We start from the raw sequence: 22,187 nt of genomic DNA, 5'->3' as shown, positions 1-22,187 counted from the left end.
GAGTTAAATATTCATTGCCCAAACGATAGCCGGAAAAGATCAACTAACGTTCAGGGATGATTATGGCTAACATTAGGAGACACTTTTGAATATATTTACATACAGTAATACACGCATACAAACATAACGCATATGTAATGTGTTGGGAGAAATTTTATTATATTGTTTTTGGTTGGTATAAATTAAATTCGTGCAATTCCAAAGAATTAAAAAGTGACCAAGGTCATCCTGCGTCTCCCTGGAATATTGATTACACAGCAGCATATCCTTACATCAAGCAAATTTATGTTTTTTGCAAATATCTGATTAAAGAAGACACATATCTCTCACAACACCAAACATAAGAATAAAATAAGATCGATCTGAAAAGCTGAAACTGTGGTACATGTATTGCAATCTTTGTCTGATGAAAAACACCTTTTTATGACAAACACAGTTTCTATTGTTGCTTACGTATTTTACTGCCCTTAAACGCCTGAAACTTGGGCAGAAATAAAGATTTTTCCCTTTTGTCGGTTGTCGGCATTTTTCTGTAGTGTGCCCAATGTCTGTTGAAGTTTAGTATCCTCTGCCTCTGCAGTTCTCCTTCATTTCAATTAAGGTTCTCCTATCTTTTTGTTACCTTCTTGGGTCCAGTAGAGCGCTGTCTTTGTGATATCCTCCTGGTTTTTCCGTAGCTCCGATAGAATGGGCAAAAGTTGTCAGGCTACAGTTAGAATGATTAATAAAATTTGATTCCATCAAGGATTTGTATAGGAAGACTACTATTGCTACTATACAAATCATTGATTTCATCCATTGCAAAATTGCTGTCCTATTAAGGATTAACATAAAAGATACCTTTTCCTACAGTTCTTCATCAAATGTTGATGCTTCTGGTATACGTAAAGAAGTAGTACGTTATAAAACAATTGAGTATTTATTGGATTCGAGAACAAGTGGATGGAGCTAGAATCTGAGAGAACTTCAGTTCAAAACTTTATATTAGTAACCAGTTGACTTGTGAAAAATCTTATTTACGCTTAGAAAATTTCAGCAATTCACCACAATGGCCAACAGTATTCACATTTTGAGAATGAAAATTAAAAAGAATAAAATAACAAATACGGATCTCAAAGGAAAACTCAGAACGGGAGGTCCCATGATGAAATGGAAAAAAAACAAAAACTCAAACACATGCATCAAACGTTGGAAAATATAATATTTGTAATATTCCTGATTTGTCACGGGCATTTCCATGTGGAGAATACAAACTTGTGTCACATTGCACTTCAGCTTTAGGCGCAATGGCAATATCAAACTTTGTAGAACTTAAGGTGGCATGAGTTTAAATACAGTAAAACCAGTGCAACTTCTTGATTGTAAAAAACTGGATTTTTTTTATATCGTAAAAACTGACGTACTGCAATGGTTATATAATTATACATGCTCTTGAGCTGTCAGAGTAACACAAACTATTAACCCCGTTTCTTCACCTATCATTCTTTCTATCTTCCAGTCTTTATATATTCTAATAAACACATCATTAAATGACTCGTAAATTGTATTTTCTATCAACAATAGTCAATTTATTGACAATATCAGTACGCTTACATGAAGAAGATACCCTAGAGGTTTTGAGGTCATTCTTTATGATTACAGCATTTAATTATATTTATTCGCAATATATAAAGGGGGGGAGGTCGTATATTGTCAGATTGGTTTATAGGGGTTAAACAATTAATAGACATAATCTAGAAATTGAAAATGCATGAGAGTGTATAAACTATGGAACCGGACACATTGGAGTAGCGAAAGTATCAAAATTAAAAAAATTAGACAGTAATTTCAAACGAGACTTTTGTCACCTATTATTATCCTTTCCCATACAAATTCACGGTTCATATGGTTAAGGGTATTCAATTATACATCCGTTTCATTGGAAGACACAAAGATATTTATCTTAAATCATGAACTTTTAACGGAAATGGACACTTCTAATTGATATTTGTTAAAATTTAAACCGAACACCCTAGAGGAAGACTCTTAAGTGAAAGGGCGTCTCGTTTGTATTTTTAATAATAGTATATTTGAATTATTTTATGATATATATACGTTTTCTACTTCTGATGGTTCTGATATGTCAGATATAATTCTGTGTAATATTAGTTAATGGCCCTCATCACAATTGACATTTCCCTCTCGTATACTTAGACTATCATCTGATTAAAAGTATAGCCATTACTTTCTGACAATGATACTGTATTTTTCTCATAATGTTAGGTTATGCAACTCTAAGGGTAAATAATGATGTAGATATTATGCTTTGCTCTCGGTAACCCTCGGAAGCTTACGAGACTATTGAGCCAGATTTTCTTTGATCCAGGAACGGAGTACTTGTATGAAAACATGGGAGATTAAAAATTCTTTATTCATATTTTTCGCATTGATTCGATACTAATGATAATTTGTGAGGTGCTTATTTAATTTCTTTTACATGAAATACAAATTAAAAAGACTAATGCATCTTTGGATAATTTTCTGATTGAAAAGGCGGTTTTATTTCACATTCGCAACCGACAGACGCTGTGATATTTTGCGAAGTTTACAGATAGCCCAATTCAACCGTGATACATTGAGGAAAGCACAGCAAGTGGAATATTATTTCACAATCCTTCATTCTACGATATTGTTATTTGAGATATAATAGTATTATTCATCATTATTATTTACTATTTATTCGTAAATCAAAACAGAATCGTTGGCATATTTCATACCATGCGCTAAAGTAAACTATCACACAAGGAATAGATTAGCGTATATATTTCTTCAGCAAACAATGCATTAGTAAAATGTGATATTATATATAATAAATAAAATGCAATTCATACTCTTAGTGTTTGGAACAATTCTGTCTTTTGTCGTCAGCCATAGAATTCTTACAGCAAAGAAACCTGGAGCTGACGCCGTCCTTTTCATTTTATTTCCCGAGGAAGATGTTCCAGCTGAAGCTTACAAACCCCTAGGTAACTATGATTTATATTTCTAATTTATAAAGTGTAATGAAACAAAACAATTGAGAAAGCGTTTTACAATGTTATTTTTCTTTCGTTTTACGCCGTGCTTAAAAAGTTGAAAGTTTATATCTATGATTGATTAATACTTGCTTACTTAAACGTCCAAAATACGTGGCTCCGTTTTCGTTTTAGTTATATGTAAAATATCCGAAAATCATACGAAAGCTTATAATGTTTTTTATTTGGTGTGCCGTGAGTGAGCTATTTGGGATATATGCTCTTTTACACGGGTGTCATTCGGTTTATCGAGAGAAATGATCGTGAAAGAATATCCAACGGCGGTCAAGTATTGAACAAAATTATTTTTTATTGAAAACACAACTATTTTTATTCATTGAACGCCGTTCATATGCATGTACCAATTGTTAGACCAAATGACATATATGACGTATAAGCAACTACAGGTCACCGTAAGGCTTTCAGCAGTGAGAAAAAAAACCCATACCGCATAATGTAGAAAATGAAAATTACTAGTTCCTTGGAGTCAATTACCACGATTTTTGTCATGAAAACATAAAATCAGTTTTACAATACAAAATATTTATTGTTCTACTTGTAATACGTCAATCGCAACGTCTAGATTAACACTTTTGAAAATATATGTCTATGAAGCTTCCGAAATGTTGCAATGTAAGTGCTTATAACCATAAGTATCTGTCCAATTGACAATTTTAAAAGGAAATAATGAAAATATTGTTTAATTTTGTTAAACCTTTATTCGTATACTATTCAGCGAATTAGATATCCAGAAAACATGTTGAAGTTGCTTGTAGGTTCACTGTAGATGTATGTCTGTCTCTCAACTTGTTGTTTAATGTATACTTTGTCACCTTTCACAAGATCTAATATCATATTTAGAGTTCCCATATTGTAACCCGTATAACCAGTATGTATAGCGACTGTCCTTTCTTTATTTTTCCACAAGTGAACTCGAAGTTCCTTATTGTTTTGTGTCATAACGGAACATGAGAATTGGTACACCCCTGGTTCTGGAGCTGTATATACTCCAGTATTCGGATCATAATCATTATTGACGTTCGTCCAAACTTTGTTAAACTTTACGATTTCACCAGTTCCCAAAATCTTTGACGCAGTTAAAGAAGCTGCAAAGGCTGAAAATACTTTGTTATGTTTTCTCAAACCTGTATAAAAATAAGAAAAGATTGAAAAGTCAAATAAGAAAAGATTTGAAATTATTTGTTTTTCATCATAATTTTTTATTCATATTTGTGTAATGAATGAATAAAAAAAACACGACATAGGTTTAAAAATAACGGACATTAGGAAAATTATGTTTTCGGGGAGGTAGGAAATTATTATGAAATTATTCAATTTAATTATGTGTCCATGTATCATGGTATGTCTGTATAAATATATTGTCGTTCTAGAGCACTGGACACAGTGCAGGCGGTGTTGTCTCGATATCCCAACAGAATGATTTCGAACCCCGACGATGCATGAATATATATCCAAATGTAAATCTACAGGAAGAAGACAAGTATTGTATTGAATTTTGAAAATTTGATGTAATGTGCACTCACAGATTAAATTGGAAAAAAAAACGTTGACAGCCGCATACAGTTTATTTGTGAATAAAGCATATGAACATATCCCTATCTAAAAAGTTGTATCATATAAATAACATTTTCAAGTACACACATCTTCAGTATCATAAAGTAGATAGTTTTACCTTTTCCTGTTCCATTGATTTTCATGAACATACTATGAAGATTTTCAAAACTGGCGTTTTCTGTTTAACGAAAAACACATGAAAGAAACTGAATATAAAATTTTAATAGCAGGGTAACTATAATGGATATCAAATTGACCAATCTATCAATTCTAAAATTTGGTATGGTATCTTAAAGCAAGGAAGCTATCAAACAAAGAGTACCAAGTGCAAGTGCTGGAGTTGAAATAATTCGCTCGAAAATTTACAGACGCAATCATGCATGACTTGGTTGATCGTTGCAACCACAATCCCGTCCTCTTTCCTGAAATGTTGCCTACCAATTGAGTCTTACCACCGCGAATTTCCTTGCATGATACACAGAACGGGCGTTACAAGTGAAGCAGGATCAACCATTTCGGAGCACTTTAGATCACTCCGGTTTTTGATGGGGTTCGTGATTTTTTTTATACTTGCCATGGCATAGTTAGTTTGTTTCGACTTATGAAATTGAACATATCTTTGGTATTTTTCGCCTCTCTTTATGATCTTTATCGTGCTTATATAATTTATAAAAAAATGACTTATGTATTAGTTAAGTTTTTCATTCATTTTTAACTAATTGTCTTCGCTCGGCTCCATTTAATAATTAGATAATTAATAATGCAAATGTTTTGTTGCTGTTGTTTGTTTTAAATTATAACCCAAAAAAAATTCACTGTTATAAACAGCTTGAAATTTGGTATCCAATGCATGATTTTCGGTTGCATAAGACTCGTCAGTGGCGCTTGAATCAACACAACTGGAAAATCAATAAACAAAACGGCAAAAGAGTCAAAACCTTTATGTCGAATAAAAGCTATTAATGCTATCTATATCTCGGTACAGAACACGATAACATACATACCAATTTTTAGAGTATACGATCCAGAATCCACCTTATGACCATAACAACCCATTACTAGAACAAATGAAATCAAACAAACAGCAGGCATGGCGGTCATTGTTAAACAACAAAAACAACAAGCAGTTCACTCCAAATGCCAGAATACCGAAATACTAAACGTAGTTTAAAGGGTTTAATGACATTATTGCGTGTCATTAATTTGGTAATGAAATTTGATAATGAAAGAAATATTATATTTTTATAGATTGCTATATTATATTGCTATAGATTCCTGGTATTATAACAGTACCAAAAAATACCCAAAAAATTGTGGGATAAGGAACCATCATAAGCAAATTGTAATTATATTCAAGAATAGAAGTTAGTTATGAATATTCAGATCAAATATCTGCCATTGGAGAAAAAAAAATGATAAAGTATACCATAAATACCGAACTCCAGGGTATAACCAAATTTTTAAAGGGGAAAAGCTTGAAAAATTAAAGATATTCAACCAACGGAAGGATTGACAAAAATTAATGTAATATCATTGAATAGGTACAGACATTTTTGGAAGAAAATAATGGGCAAATTATATATAAGAAGTTGTGGTTTGAGTGCCAATGAGACAACTCCCCATCCATTTCACAAGTCACAATTTATAGAAGTAAACCATTATAGGTCAAAGTACGGCCATTAACATGGAGCCTTGGCTCACACCGAACAGCCAACTATAAAGGGCCTCAATAAATACTAGTGTAAAACCATTCAAACAGGAAATCCAACGGTCTAATCTTTATAGATAACGAGAAATGAGAAACACTTTTGAACCACATCAACAAGCGACAAATACTGAAGCTCAGATTCCGAACTCTTGTTTTCCTGCTAGATAAGCCTCCAACTTGTATGACAGTTGTTTATAGTTCCGTTACTTTTACAAAATTTGATGAGATAATAGGTTAATGTGACAGAAGATTGACAATCTAATCTGGATACAGCATCCAAAACGTTGTAAACGTTCATCACAGGCATACAACATAAATTACTAAAAAATAAAATAAAATAAAATATAAAAATAAATACCGCGCTTAAGTACGTCACTATCAACGTTAAGTGATAAATAATGAATAATGAAACAGAATAAATTTTCTGCATTCAAGATGAATAATGAATAATGTTTTCTTTTACATGTGACACTATATCCCGTACTTCTGCAAGAAAAAGAAGAAAAAAAAAAAAACTCAAGACGTAGCCATCTAGGCTCATGCTATATTTTGATCGAATCAGCACTTACATATGGGCTCTTCCCCGATAAAAAAATTACTGACTCCGTATACTAGTATATCATAGTAGGTCACTAGCACAATGTTACTATTTCTAATACTGTCCCAGGGAGCAGGGGTATTATAAACATTGATTCAGGCTAGGATGAAATAGGCAGAATGAAACACATCGCCTAAAAGGAAAGATGCCAGTTTATGTAAAATAAAAGTCAGGATAATACCCCAGTCCCACTAGGCCACGATCGCACTACGATCTGTGAAAAAAACAGCAAATTTTGATGATCGTAGTACGATCGTGTAGATCGCAGTAAGGTCGTATCACGGTCGTGGTGATGTCTTCAAGATCGTGATGAGCGTGGCAAACTTTGAACATGTTCAAAACAATCGTGGTGCGGTCGTGGCGAAATCAGGTCGTAGTAGAAGAGTAGTGAGAGCGCACTAAGATCGTAGTAAGATCGCAAAGGTCGCTGTACCATCGTAGTGAGAGCGTAGCGAAAGCGTGATTCTTTTCGGAGAAACTGCGCTACGATCTCATTGCGAAGTTATTACGACCTCACTACGATCATCACGTTCTCACCGCGACCAAACTACGCTTCCACTACGACTATACCACGCTGTTCACGACCATAGTACGATTCTAGCACGCCCTTGCCGTCCTCATCACGCTCTTCTTACGACCGGACTACGTTCATACTACGACCATTATTCTCATTGTCTTTTTCCCATAAAATATATTAATTCTCCCCAGGTTTTGTTTGTCTACATGTAATTGGGACTTCTTGTCCATTTTCTCTAACGGCTCAACCATCCTTCTTGTTTTTATATAGATTAGACCGTTGGTTTTCCCGTTTGAATGGTTTTACACTAGTAGTTTTTGGGGCCTTTTAAATCTTGCTGTTCGGCGTAAGCCAAGGCTCCGTGTTGAAGGCCGTATCTTGGCCTATAGTTGTTACTTTTAAAAATTGTTACTTGGATTGAGAGTTGTCTCATTGGCACTCATACCACATCTTCCTATATATATTAACGCATCTGTTTCATATCTGCTATCGTTCAAAAAACTATCGTCATTTCAGCTTTATAGACCATACAATAGGTTGTAATTTAGGTCGGATTGGTCGGCCCGACATCCTTACTTGATCAAGATTCGTTTCTATCAGAGCTCCATCTGTTTCTTCATCAACCCTAACACTACGCCCACGTGTTCTAGTATATTTTGGTGGCATGGCTGTATTTTTTCCGAGAAATCTACGTATTACTCAGAAATAGAACTGAAGGAATGATACTGTATTGATATAGAACACGATGTTGGCGTTATTGCTGAGGAGAGCGTAGTAAGATCGCGGATTGAACGTAGCGAAGTCGTGGTAAGAACGTGCTATAATCGCAGTAGAAGCGTGGTAAGATCGTGTTGCAATCGGATAACTCGTGGTATGGTCGTAGTGAGAACGTTATGAGCGTAGAAAGATCTTGATAAGCTTAGTAAGGTCGCAGAATAAGCGCGGTGAGAACGTGTTATAATCGTAGCGGGATCGTTGTAGGAGCGTAATGAGGACGTAGTAGCATCGTGAAATTAACGAAAAATTACATTTTCATGCCGCTCATACCGCGACCTCACCACGATCTGAATTTAATTTAGATCGTGGTGAGCGTGGTGCGATCGTGGTCTAATGGGACTGGGGCTTAAACTAATAAAAAAAGGCAGGACAGAATAGATGTAGAGTGGAAAAGGACAGGACAGAAATTGCAACTAAACAGAAGCAGAACAAAATCCTCTCATATAAATCAAGTGGTATCTCCTTTACTGTGGTTTTGATATCTGTATTTGATGTTCGAACATGCATCTGTGGCCAATACTTTTTGTTATATTTTTGTAGGCACCGCTCTCCAGTCATTCTCTCCATTACAATTATGGATAGGTATAATTGAAAACAAAAGGGGAACACATTATGAGGTTACAGACGTATTACGACTGGTGGATAGTATCAACACAGAGGTGTATCGTTTAAAGAAGACCAGTGGAAAATTACAAATAATTCTTGGTGGACATGGCCAGTCTGGTATATCTAACGTTTAAAAAGTTATAACCGGTATACCAATTTGATAACTGAATGAGGATTTAAGCGTCTTTGACAAACTCCTTATGTAACTGACAGCATTCAATGGTCAATTACAGCATCTCAAGGTCACTACATTCTTCGTGACATCACTTAAACAGTAAAACAGCATTAATTGCTAGCATTTCATAGATACTGAAAAAAGTAAAATCACACAAATACTGAACTCCGAGAAAAAATTCAAAATGGAAAGTCGCTAATCCAATGACTAAGTCAAAAGCTCAAACAAATCAACATAGCATCGCTTGTATTTAAGTTCATTTATACCTTGTACATATTTTACTTATATTTTTTTTCCGGATGCCAAAGCTAGATTTTAACCACTTCTAGTGTTTGTAAATGATAGTTTCAAGTTGTGGTTGTAGATCTGGTTTTGATCTTTGGAGTTTCAATTCTTCGTTGGTCATCACATGTTCCTTCGAGCACTCATCTTTATATGTTGCAATCACGTTTTGATACAGCAACATCATTTTTTTTTCACTTTAGGGTCGTTAATTCAACAGTTTGTGTCAGAATACCCAGATGTAGTAAGTGGAATTGTACTACTTGGTACCCACGTTACGTCAGACCAGAAAATAATGCAGTTGAACGTACCTACAATGACTGTTATTGGGAATTTAGACGGATTAACAAAAATCACAACACTAGCTAATGTTTACAAGTGAGTTAATCAAGAAACCGAATATTACCAACTGTAAAATGATAATTGAAGTTTCAAAAGAGGGGCGAAAGATACCAGAGGGACAGTCAAACTCATAGATCGAAAATAAACTGACAGCGCCATGGCTAAATATGAAGAAGACAAACAGACAAATAGTACTGCACAAGACACAATATAGAAAACTAGAGACACTAAAGACTTAAGCAAAACGAACCCCACCAAAATCTCAGGTTGGGAATTTCAAACTTTGATAATAGATAATACAATTACAATACGTTGAAAATACCTATGACATTCCTTATTTGAGTAAAGATAATAAGCACAACTTTTATATTTTATTGTATTTATGGTCTATCGCATATTCAGTTTAAGGAACGAATGAGGTACTGTCCTCTGATTTATTGTTTTACAAGAGTTTGGGAACCATAAAATAGAGAATGGAAATGGGGAATGTGTCAAAGAGACAACAACCCGACCAAATAAAAAAACAACAGCAGAAGGTCACCAACAGGTCTTCAATGTAGCGAGAAATTCCCACACCCGGAGGCGCATGAATGTAACACTTGTAAATATCCAATACTATTCACTTTTGTAATCTTTTCTGTGAGAGCAAATAATTTAAAATTGCATACTTATCATTTATTATGCAAAGAGTATTTCCAACTGTATTTTTAAACGCGATGTTTGTAAGAAAAGCTTCATACCACATGATTTATAACATTTTGGGAAAACAAAGTATGCATGCATAGTCACAAGATTTTGAAAATGCTTTTTAAGTTGTCTTCATGTCTTTGAGATCTGGTGTTACTTTCTCGGAGATGAAACGAAAAGGAAAGTATTCATAGGGAAATAGATAAATCATATATACATAACTAATATATCAAAAATATTTTAATGTTTTCGAAAGCGTGTTCTTGTTATATTCACGTTGTTTATGTACGTTGTGTGTATAAAAGATTACATAATATTTAATTAAAAACGTGTTCTTTTTTCCTATTTCTTTTTTTGAAAGACATTCCACTATTATCATAAATAATTTCCTTTATATTTATGATAATAAAATAGAGTACCGCCGGAAGAGAAATGCATTAATCAGAAATTAATTATCCCAAATATATAGTTTCCCCTAATAAATAGTTCGTTTTCGTCCAGGTTGAAATGCTTTTAGTTCTATAAGACAAATCGGGTGTTGGAGACTGCGAAAATCAGCACAATGGGACGTCATTTACTGTTTTTGTAATATTTGCGCTTATTTTTTTATTTATTTATTTGTTATTCATCTACCTTGGTACTTATAAATATGCGGCTTTAAAAAAATCGGGGCGGAGAGTTCCAGATAAAGGTAAATCCAGAATAGCGCAACGGATGCATGGAATTATTCAACATATTGTTTTCATTTATTTTTACCACACTATTATTTTTTTTAATACACACCTCAATTTGAAAGTAAGAATATAAAATAAGATGAATTTATTTTTTAAATAAAAAAGAAAATTGGCAAGCATTTTCGCAATTTGGAAAGTAGATTTTTTTAGAACCGTTCACATTGTTATAAGAATCGTCGTTTTGTCAATTTTCTTTTTTTTATACAGAAAGTATCTTCAAGAAATAAAAGCTGAACCGAGTCTAAAATACCGTTATCCAATGGTAGTGTTAGATGGTGTTAATCATGGAATATTCAGTAATGGTCAACTTCCTATCCATCTACTTCTGCAGGACATCGCTTTAGACATAGAATATGAAAATCTACTCCAGGACATTCTTCAACCAATTTCTACATTTCTTCTCTATTGTGGAGGAGAAAATGGTAGAGTTGTTCTAGATTCTTTGAATGGTCATTTTGTAGAAACAAGCAAAATTTTGGAGGTATGATTTATAATAATTCATTAATACCAAATTCTTTTCGGAATGAATCGTTTTTTCATAAAAAAAAAACCGCGCAAACTTGATATCATCTTTTTTTTCATAAAAAACATAAGTCATACCGATTACAAAACAGAAATTAATCTAAGCGGCATCGTTTTTGACACAGTCGTTCAAATGTAGTTGATTTGTACTGGCAGATGAAGTAAGAGCAGCTCAATTATGGACGATACAATTCGCTTAATATATCCTAAAAATTGAAAATGCTATGAATGAAAAGTATATAAAAAAGAGAGGCCTACCATACCAAAGGGATATTCATGCTCAATGATACTTTAAAAACAAACTGACAATGGCCTGCAAAAAACTAAAAACAAACACAATCTTTCGGGTGGAATTGGTGAAAATTTGTTGCAGTGTGTTGTTTATACAAAATTTTATCAAACGGGTCAAAACAGGTATCAGTGCACCCTGCACAATTAGAGAAAACGGCATTGTAAAATAATTCCAAATGGTATATTTCAGCCGTTACTGAAAGCTCATCAGATAACCATAGACCCCAAAGAATACAAGTCTCACTGGGTTAAACAGTCACAGATGTGGTTGTCAGATCTTGTTGGGCCAGATTCAACTCGGATAAATGTAAGTACGTCATGTATGTTTCATTTGATATGCAGATTTTTGGACTATGATTATAGTTAGAAAAAAAATATGTTAAGTATTCATTATTGACATCCAGAGTAAACACATGACGTCACATTGTTTAGATGCTAAAGACAATGCAACAGTTTCGCGGACTTTTTCATTTATGCCATTTTTAAGCCAAAATATTTATTAAATTACATTTATTTTAATATGTGGCATTAGAATGGAGATAACTGTATTGTATTTTAAGCTTGGCCTTCGTAAAACTTGATTTTACTGTCGCAAATATCCGTTTACCTATCTCCGCTCCGCGTCGCTAGGTAAACTCAATTTGCGACAGTAAAATCTACGTTTTACGAAGGCCAAGCTTAAAATACAATACAGTTATCTCCTAAATCAGATACCAACTATAACAGAAGTTGATAACTATAGATCACCATACAACCTTCTAAAATTCAAAAGATCCTTAAGATGTTACCAAAACTTGGCGTGTACAATTCGCTGGTATAAAACGCAGTGCATAGCAATATCGTTTAAACATCCGCCATTTTCGTTTTCGTTTTTTGTTCTTGTCATTGTTTTGCAGTACAATTAAATTGCCCTGATATATATATTTTCTTGTAGAATGTAAAATGCCCGTCTAAGGATGCAAAAATCATAATAAAAGTTTTTTTTTTAACATAATTATCAGTATTTTTATAAATTTATTTCAGATAGAGAGTTATTTCACATATCAGTCAGCATTTAACCCGGCTCTCTTTAACGAATCTATTTCAAAAGTTACGATATATCTTTTTTCACAACTGGACACGCCAGTCGAAAAGATAGATTCCGATGAGATACCTTTACAGATACATGCAAGGATGTTCCGAAGAGATGCAATTTTGAAAAAGCTAGGAATAACGCAAACCGACAATTCTCCAGAACGTACATGCAAGGATTTGAATTACGTAAGTATAATGATGGTATATACCAACGTAATTCCAACGTACCCATGAAAGAGAGGCGAAAACTACCAGAGGGACATTCAAACTCATAAATCGAAAATAAACTAACAACACCATGGTTATAAAAGAAAAAAGACAAGCAGATAATACAACATTGAAACCTAAAGACAAAACAACCGACGAACCCCCCAAAAAACCTAGGGGGTAATCTCAGGTGCTCCGGAAAACAATTTTGTTTTAGATTGCACATAGATACGTTTATGTTTTAAAAGTAACCAAAAACTCCCCATCCCTATCACTCCAATCTACAAGCGCAACAAACACTCCATGTAATTTACGAGGAACAATTATAAATGTATAAATAAAATAAGAGATAGCCATATAAGATACCAACTCATTAAGGGGACATTCAAAACTCATAAGTCGAAGAAAAACTGATTTGAAATTTTAACAGTGTAAAAAAGAAGATGTTGTATGATTGCCAATGAGACAACTCTCCACAAAGAGACCAAAATAACAAAGAAATTAACAAAGTTCTATAAGTCACAGTAAGGCCTTCAACAATACTCAAAGCCCATACCGCATAGTCAGCTATAAAACAATTAAAACGAAAAAACTAACGGCATATTTAATGAAAATGCTTTCGGAGGTATTCAATGAAACTAGTATCTGTAGTCAGTCATCATGAACGCGATCGAACAGGTCAACAAATACATGTATACAGAAATGACAATGAGAACTCCAAAACTTTGTACAAAGCCCGACACCATGTATATGTGAATGCAGCTCTGAATTCATGCATACCATTTTCCAAATTAAGTAAAAAAAGAAATGATATTTTAAAGGAACAAAAATCTCAAAGTATTCCATTGCTAAAGAAATAAGCTGCTTTCTGGAGATATGGTAATCTCAGTTGACGTTTTGTTTTATCGCTTTGGTGTCCCTACCGAGAAAGTTTGCTTGTAGAAAAAAGCTAAGCCATTTAGATCGCTAAATATTAAGTAAACTTTATAAAGAGGAAGCCTTAAGGTCTTTTACGGTCATTCATGACATTCATGCTTTGTCGTTTGTTAGGGTTCATAAATGTTTGTCGATTCTCTTTTTTTATTTTTTGAAATATACCTTTGGTTTTCACGTTTGAATGGTTTGACGCTAGTAAATTTTGGGGTCCTTCACAGCTTGCTGTTCGGTGTGAGTCAAGGCTCCGTTTTGAAGACCGTACTTTGATCTATAATGCGTAATGGTTTACTTTTATAAATTGTGACTCATACTACATCTTCTTATATCAATTCATGTTTTTTTCTCTACCCCAGGCGTCCTACGTGATAGCATATAACAGATCAGCAGAGAAAATTAGAAAAAGATTTGACAAAAGAAATCCAGGAATTCTCTTCCATGAAGATATTATTATACCAACAGAATCCAGTTGGAATAAAAAGAATATTTTAGTCACGAAGCAAAATCATGTACTTCATGTCACGTCGCATGCGTATATAACGGAAAACAATGCTGACGGACATATATTTTGTACACTTTTACCACCAATAAGAGCAATGGAGTGGATTTATTATGGGATTTATAAATAAATAAATATTTTTTTAATTTCTTTGTTTAGAATGAAAACATATTGTGTACAATATGTTGCTTTCATTTTTTTTAAGTAGGCATATTTCTGTAGCACCTGCATATTGAAAACTGTCCTTATAATATTAAAACGCTATTTCGACCAGGGGGGATGTGTGACACAACACATGGTTATTTGGAATAGTAGTTTATTCAAGCCCGTCTGGACCAGTGTCCATAACGGACGGTCTCTTCTATACAGTAAAATACACAAGTATATATACAGAATATAATCAGTGTCAAGGTTTCTATTAATTTGACCATCATAGTCTTAAATTAAAAGATACAGGGATGAATATCTATTAAGTTGACTCTAATTGACATGTTTTGGCCAACCTGGAAATTAATGGTCAAAGAATACACGCATGTCCAGTGTTTTAACTAACTGTTATTGCTACATGTCTCCACATGGTATGCAATACACGTATGTCCAGTGTTTAACTAATTGTTACATGTCACCTCATAATCTGCATGTAAATATTTCATATGCAGTAGCGGTCAATTGAACAACCTTTTACAAGGTCATGATTTTCTTAATAGATATTCCCCTGTATTTATTTTATTCAATTTAATAAACATTTTAAGAATATATAATCATCAATATAAATATAAATATATTTTATATATATTTATATATATATTTTTAGCCTATCATATTGTCACATTCCTCCCTTTCTTAAGAAATATAATTTATATTTTAGTTAAAATCGGTGACAATATGAATGCTTGCAAATTTCTCTAAAAACAACAAAAATATTCATAAATAAAATCATTTCAAAAGTTCAACAACATCTAAATGTTCAGCAATGTATAGTTCATACAATTCTTGTGTGAATAACTAAGTTCGTAACATCAACTATTGGAACTTCTTATTCCTAGAAAAAGGGGCAACCATCAACTGCTGACCGTCTTCATAACCCCGACTCCAGTTAACTGCTCCTCTGATCGTCGTTGTCAACTCCAACAATCCATTTGTTTATCTGCGACACCAATTCCCGTCATTTAGAAGTTCTGCAATCATTCCGACTTGCATGTGATCCACCATCCGTCGTTTATAACTTCGACTTGCATGTGATCCACCATCCATTGTTGAAACTCCATCCTGCATGTAATCCACCATCCGTTGTTTGTAACTTCGACGTGCATGTGATCCACCATCCGTCCTTCATGTGATCCACCATCCGTACTTCATGTGATCCACCATCCGGTCCTTCATGTGATCCACCATCCGTACTTCATGTGATCCACCATCCGTACTTCATGTGATCCACCATCCGTCCTTCATGTGATCCACCATCCGTCCTTCATGTGATCCACCATCCGTCCTTCATGTGATCCACCATCCGTTTTTGATTTACTCCTAACTGACCTAGCTTACCTACTCTGTTAATTCAGAGTCCCTGACTAGGTTGCTCAGTTATCACCGGCTGAAACATTACAGGAAAATCTACCTGTGATGCTGTAGAACGATTCCCTCTACCAATAAAAAGTTATGTGATCGTATAGTTTTATGTACATCTAAACGTCTGCGTTGTGTTCAATGATCAAAGCCAATATCCAATACTGGATAATGGTTCTTAGTGGCTGGTTCTAGTAATGGTGCAGAAGCTATTTCAACATCTCTGTAGGCAGTACCATCGCCCTCAACATCAGTTGACACCATTTGATTGCCACCAAGGTATCGTGTGACTATTTGAATCTCTCTATTACTAAATTCTCTTGGCTAAACACCTATTATTACACTTAAGAATATTTTAATAACAAATACCTATAAATATAGCAACAAAAATAAGTTAATGCATTTACTAAATTTGATAGTTCAAAGTCGTTCTCAAGTTCTAACTGCTTTTTATCTATTTGAAATAAGAACCAAAATAAATTTAAACTCAAATACAAAAACAATAAAACTAATAAAATAAACTTTTATCTAGACGTATTAAGAATGAAAAATTATTTACAATGAGGTTTAAAATTCAACCAACACTTTCCTTCCTTTTTCATAAACAAAGCTGTGATTCAGAGATTACTGATATTTATAGGATTTCTTAACAATCAACAATTTTTCAGCAAGCAATCTGAAGCGAGAATTGGAATGATTAATCAAAACAAAATTATTTTATATACACATATATTTATTTAAAAACAATCATCACGAAGCCTACAACTACGACATGTTAATCGTTCATTTTATCAAGATAACAAGATATGTTTGAGAAAAAGTTAAACATTAATTGATTTTTCTTTCAAACTTTTGAATTTTCGTTTATTTTTATTTCGTATTTTGATTTTATCAACAGGCATGTCTTGGCTACTTTCTAAATTATGTCTATCAGAACTATTATCATTTGTCATATCCCTTAAACTGGAATTTATAAATGAGCTTATATTCCTTTATGTTTTCTCTTTTTTTCTTGGTTTGCTAATTTTCTTTTAATTCAATCAGCATCACATTAAAATATTTACAGAAGATGTATCGCGTTATTGTTTATAACGATTAATCATATGATACTTGTTTCCATATTTTAAATCCTAAATTGTTTTCTTATGAAACATTTTCATTTTTAACCCTCACTATATATTTATGTTCTCTATAAATAATCCTATATTTCATTTATCGCTAAAAACTGTCAATACTTTTAAAACTTATAGAAACCTACATTTCCCTAAGAGTGGACTTACCACTTATATCAATTTTAATCATTTATGCGCTATTTTCTGAAGATAGGTCCGTCATTCTTTAAAAATACCACAATAACTGTGCGAAAATAGAGGTTTGGATTCTAAATACCATAGAATATTTTGTTTCTCTAAACAAATGTGCTTACGCACTTACCAAACTGCGTCAACCATATTTGAACAACCATATGATTATAACATCGCAGAAATACCCTTAAATCCGTCGCCAAAAGTGTTCTTATGAAACTTTCTTATACCAATGTATATAGGCGCGTATATTTTAGAATTACTGATTGTCTCTTCAGAAAACAGATCAAAATATGAATAAAAAATTAAATTATTATATTCAAAATCAAGATATATTAAATGTTTTGATATTATCATTATTCGTGCATTTAAATACTTAAATATAACCAACATCTTTAAAATAGTTTTACCTATTGTCATTTAATTCTTAAATATTAATATTCAAATGTTGTTTTTTCTTATTTAAATATCTATTCTGTCTTTTAAAAAACAGCATATAAAAACTTCTCATTATATCATTACAATATGTACGCAAAACTTATATATTGACTTATACTTTCAAATACCTACAAAGTTGCCAGTCTTTTATATTGACTAAAACAATCAAATACCTATCATAAGTACCTTCACCCTTATCATAATGATTACATAAAAAAATATCAATAAAAAAAATAAAACCTTCACCATGGATTTATAAGAAAAATAAAAAATATCTACATTTTCGCTTTAAAAAAAACCCATTATCTAATAAACATTTTTTTAATGAGTAAATCAGCATCTTGATCATGAACAATTGTGCTCACATCTGATACACCTATTCCTAATTTGTCTGATTTTGAACCATCAAAGCTTTCAATCGAATTAATGCCTTTTTTAAATACCTTTTGAGTGAAACTTTGAACTTGTGTTTCTAAATTTTGAAAAACAGACCCTGCACTAAATTCTTGTCTAGCCATTTTGAGAAATTAAGTAAAGAGTATCAAATAAAAAGTCACTTTACCTTAATATCCTTTGGTCACGGTTAACCAAAAATAACCACATGTGACACAACACATGGTTATTTGGAATAGTAGTTTATTCAAGCCCGTCTGGACCAGTGTCCATAACGGACGGTCTCTTCTATACAGTAAAATACACAAGTATATATACAGAATATAATCAGTGTCAAGGTTTCTATTAATTTGACCATCATAGTCTTAAATTAAAAGATACAGGGATGAATATCTATTAAGTTGACTCTAATTGACATGTTTTGGCCAACCTGGAAATTAATGGTCAAAGAATACACGCATGTCCAGTGTTTTAACTAACTGTTATTGCTACATGTCTCCACATGGTATGCAATACACGTATGTCCAGTGTTTAACTAATTGTTACATGTCACCTCATAATCTGCATGTAAATATTTCATATGCAGTAGCGGTCAATTGAACAACCTTTTACAAGGTCATGATTTTCTTAATAGATATTCCCCTGTATTTATTTTATTCAATTTAATAAACATTTTAAGAATATATAATCATCAATATAAATATAAATATATTTTATATATATTTATATATATATTTTTAGCCTATCATATTGTCACAGATGCTCAACCTACAACTGATGGTACAGACGCCCGATTGAAACGAGTTTGTACATATTTTAACCATTGACGTATACATTTTTACTTGTGTTTTCAAATCGTACAGTTTTGCCTAACGGGTTACTCGGACAATCGTTCGACCGATTAACCGGTTAACCGGTATTTTAAATTGGTGTTTGAAAGCCTTTTTAGAATTGAAGTTTGTCCTTTGGCATTATAAGGCTTGTGCTGTGAGGATATCTGGCGAAGTTTGACTTTTAACAATCAAATACACCGTATCAACTATAGCGTTTGTACTAACTCCAGATTGAAAAATAAAAAAAGACTTATTGATATCAATGGGTATTTTTTTTTACCAATTGATATCTTGAAAATTCAAAAAAATTACTGTTACCAGCGGTATGTCTGTGTTTATAATGAGTTAAAAAGAGACCCCCGTAGATATTTTAGAACCAGTATTTCCTATCATGAATCTTTTGATATAGCTGCTTACAAAGAAGCCAATCAATAAAGGGTTACGTATATAAAATTTAAAGTAATTTGGCTCACAATTTTTCGGACATCACCATAATTGGGTTTACCGTAATGGAATGTTTATGTCAAAGATTTCAGCAGCCTACCATCCGTCTTCTATTTCGCATTAATGCCATCTCCGAATGCGAGTAATTAGTATGACCAACACAACGGCTGTTATTATTACTGCTGGAACTGCTTTACTTCAGGAGTCTCAAAGTAAAATTCAATCCGCGTATCTTGTAGAGTTCATCTTTCAGAATTGTTAGTTTTTGGACAGTGTTTATTCTTTTTAGCTCACCTGGCCCAAACGGCCAAGGGAGCCTTTCTAATCACTTTGCTTCCGTCGTCCGTTTTCGGCGTCCGTCGTCGTTAACTTTTACAAAAATCTTCTCCTCTGAAACCACTTGGCCAAATAAAACCAGACTTAGCCACAATCATCATTTGGGTATCTAGTTTAAAGAATGTGTCCGATGACCCGGCCAACCAACCAAGATGGCCGCCATGGCTAAAAATAGAACAGAGGGGTAAAATATAGATTTCGGCTTATATCTCTGAAACCAAAGCATTTAGAGCAAATCTGACTGAATAAAATTGTTTATCAGGTCAAGAATTATCTGCTCTGACATTTTCAGATGAATCGGAGAACCAGTTATTGGGTTGCTGCCCCATTAATTGGTAATTTTCAGGAAATTTTGCCATTTTTGGTTATTATCTTGAATAATATTATAGATAGAGGTTAACTGTGAACAGCAATAATGTTCAGTAAAGTAAGAACTACAAATAAATCAACATGAAAAGATTGGTCAGTTGACCCCTTAAGGAGTTATTGCCCTTTATAGTCAATTTTTAACAATTTTCATGGATTTGGTAATTTTTTGTAAATTTTTACAAATAATTTCCTCTGTTACTAATGGGCAAAGTTCATCATAGAAAGAGATAATTGTAAGTAGCAAGAACGTTCAGTAAAGTAAGAACTTCAAACAAATCACCATCACCAAAACACAATTTGATCATGAATCCATCTGTTTCCTTTGTTTAATTTGCACATAGACCAAGGTGAGCGACACATGCAGGCTCTTAAGAGCCTCTTGTTTAATCATAGAGTTATGCGTTTCTCTTTGACATATGTTTTCTGATTGTTTTCTTCTTTGTTTCTACTAATGTACTGCAGCATTTTCTAATCAAATTTAATGAATATTGCCATCCTTCTATGTGCTTGAGTTTTTGTTTCATCACGACACTTAATTCTACCCTCCTGAAGACAACATAACACACATGTTCAATCATCCTTACTTAAATTAACAATTTGAAAAGTGAAACTGTGTGATGACTGCATATGATTTTCTTAGAAAAAGAACTGTTACAAATCGCAAAGTTCGAAATGCTTTTTTGATTTACATTCTAGCATTTGAAAATCTGGCATGTTTAAATACCTTAAAAATGAAGGAGCAATATAAATGACCAAAAAAATTCAAAGAAAAAGTAAATGTATTGGATGTCAACTTTGAATGATGGAATTGGAAGTCTTTTTTATAATTTCTTAATTTATCAACAGGGAATATTATACATATATGTTAAAAATCATGTTAGATAACAGTGGCGTGTCTCTGGGTTGATATCTCATGAGCTTATATATGTACGTCCATTTTGATACCTAATGTGTTTATATAATGTATATGATTAGTTGTGTACAGATATAATACTTTCTTTCCTTTTTGAACCGTCATTGGATTACATTACTATTGTCCTATTTTTTTCTGAACATTTTGGTTTTCATTGTAGTACAGTTGTTTGGTATACCATTTGTTACTGTCAATTTTCAGTAATATTAATGTCATTAATGGAACTCTGTAACAGATGCGCATTTCGACAATAAGTGATTTTTTCTAAAGTGATGCTCGAGGACACTTTATTGGAAAATCCAAAACTTATAAAAAACATGTGCAAATATAAAAAAAATTGTAAGGGTTCCACGGAACCCAGTGTCTCGCCTACTTTTGCTGTAAATCGCAGGCTCAACAAAAAATGAGGAAAAAAATAAATAAAAAAATTCCTCTTGATACTATCTTTTGATTGTAAGAAGCTTCTGTCCAAGTTTGGTAAAAATCGAGGATAGTTAATGAATCTAATTAATGTTTGAAAACTTAAACTGCCGACTGTATGCAATGTTAAATGGAAGAAAATCTACATCCATTTAAAAGTAAAATACAGAAAAAATGGAGTTATCTTTTTACAATATTTACTTCTGGATACTATCTTATGGTCATAAATAAGCTTCTGTCCAAGTTTGGTACAAACCCAGGATAGTTTAAGAAAGTTATTAAAATTTTAAAAACTTTAACCACAGAGTGAATGTAATGTTTCCCTGCAGAAAAACTAAGTCCATTTAAAAGTAAAATACAGAAAAAATGGATTTATTTTTTTACAAAATTTACTTCTGGATACTATCTTATGATCATAAACAAGCTTCTGTCCACGTTTGGAAGTAATCCAGTATAGTTTAAGAAAGTTATTAAAATTTCAAAAACTTTAACCACAGAGTGAATATTTGTGGACGCCGCCGACGACGACACCGACGATGACGGAATGTAGGATCGCTTAGTCTCGCTTTTGTCAAAATTTGGTTCAGACCA

At 33.0% G+C, this 22,187-nt stretch overlaps 1 protein-coding gene across 1 annotated transcript; it reads left to right on the top strand.

Annotated features, from left to right (window-relative positions):
- Window positions 1-2,201: 2,201 nt before the first annotated feature.
- On the top strand, window positions 2,202-14,722 carry LOC134683060 (uncharacterized). The gene is made up of 7 exons (XM_063542101.1): window positions 2,202-3,005; window positions 8,769-8,951; window positions 9,495-9,669; window positions 11,262-11,535; window positions 12,058-12,174; window positions 12,891-13,127; window positions 14,438-14,722. The coding sequence occupies exons 1-7, from the start codon at window positions 2,858-2,860 to the stop codon at window positions 14,708-14,710; spliced, it is 1,407 nt and encodes a 468-aa protein (XP_063398171.1). The 5' UTR covers window positions 2,202-2,857; the 3' UTR covers window positions 14,711-14,722.
- The last annotated feature ends 7,465 nt before the right edge of the window (window positions 14,723-22,187 follow it).

The sequence above is a fragment of the Mytilus trossulus genome, chromosome 9 (assembly GCF_036588685.1).
Source record: "Mytilus trossulus isolate FHL-02 chromosome 9, PNRI_Mtr1.1.1.hap1, whole genome shotgun sequence".
NCBI classification, from domain to species: Eukaryota; Metazoa; Mollusca; class Bivalvia; order Mytilida; family Mytilidae; genus Mytilus; species Mytilus trossulus.
Note: the sequence above shows the minus strand (reverse complement) of the source record. Positions and strands in the feature narration are given on the sequence as shown.

Bases quoted from the DNA above. Each gene is read 5' to 3' on its own strand.
- LOC134683060 (XM_063542101.1), top strand. From the start codon at position 2,858: ATGCAATTCATACTCTTAGTGTTTGGAACAATTCTGTCTTTTGTCGTC. The intron at 9,670-11,261 runs GTGAGTTAATCA...TTTTTTATACAG, and splicing joins ACACTAGCTAATGTTTACAA to AAAGTATCTTCAAGAAATAA. The intron at 13,128-14,437 runs GTAAGTATAATG...TCTCTACCCCAG, and splicing joins CATGCAAGGATTTGAATTAC to GCGTCCTACGTGATAGCATA.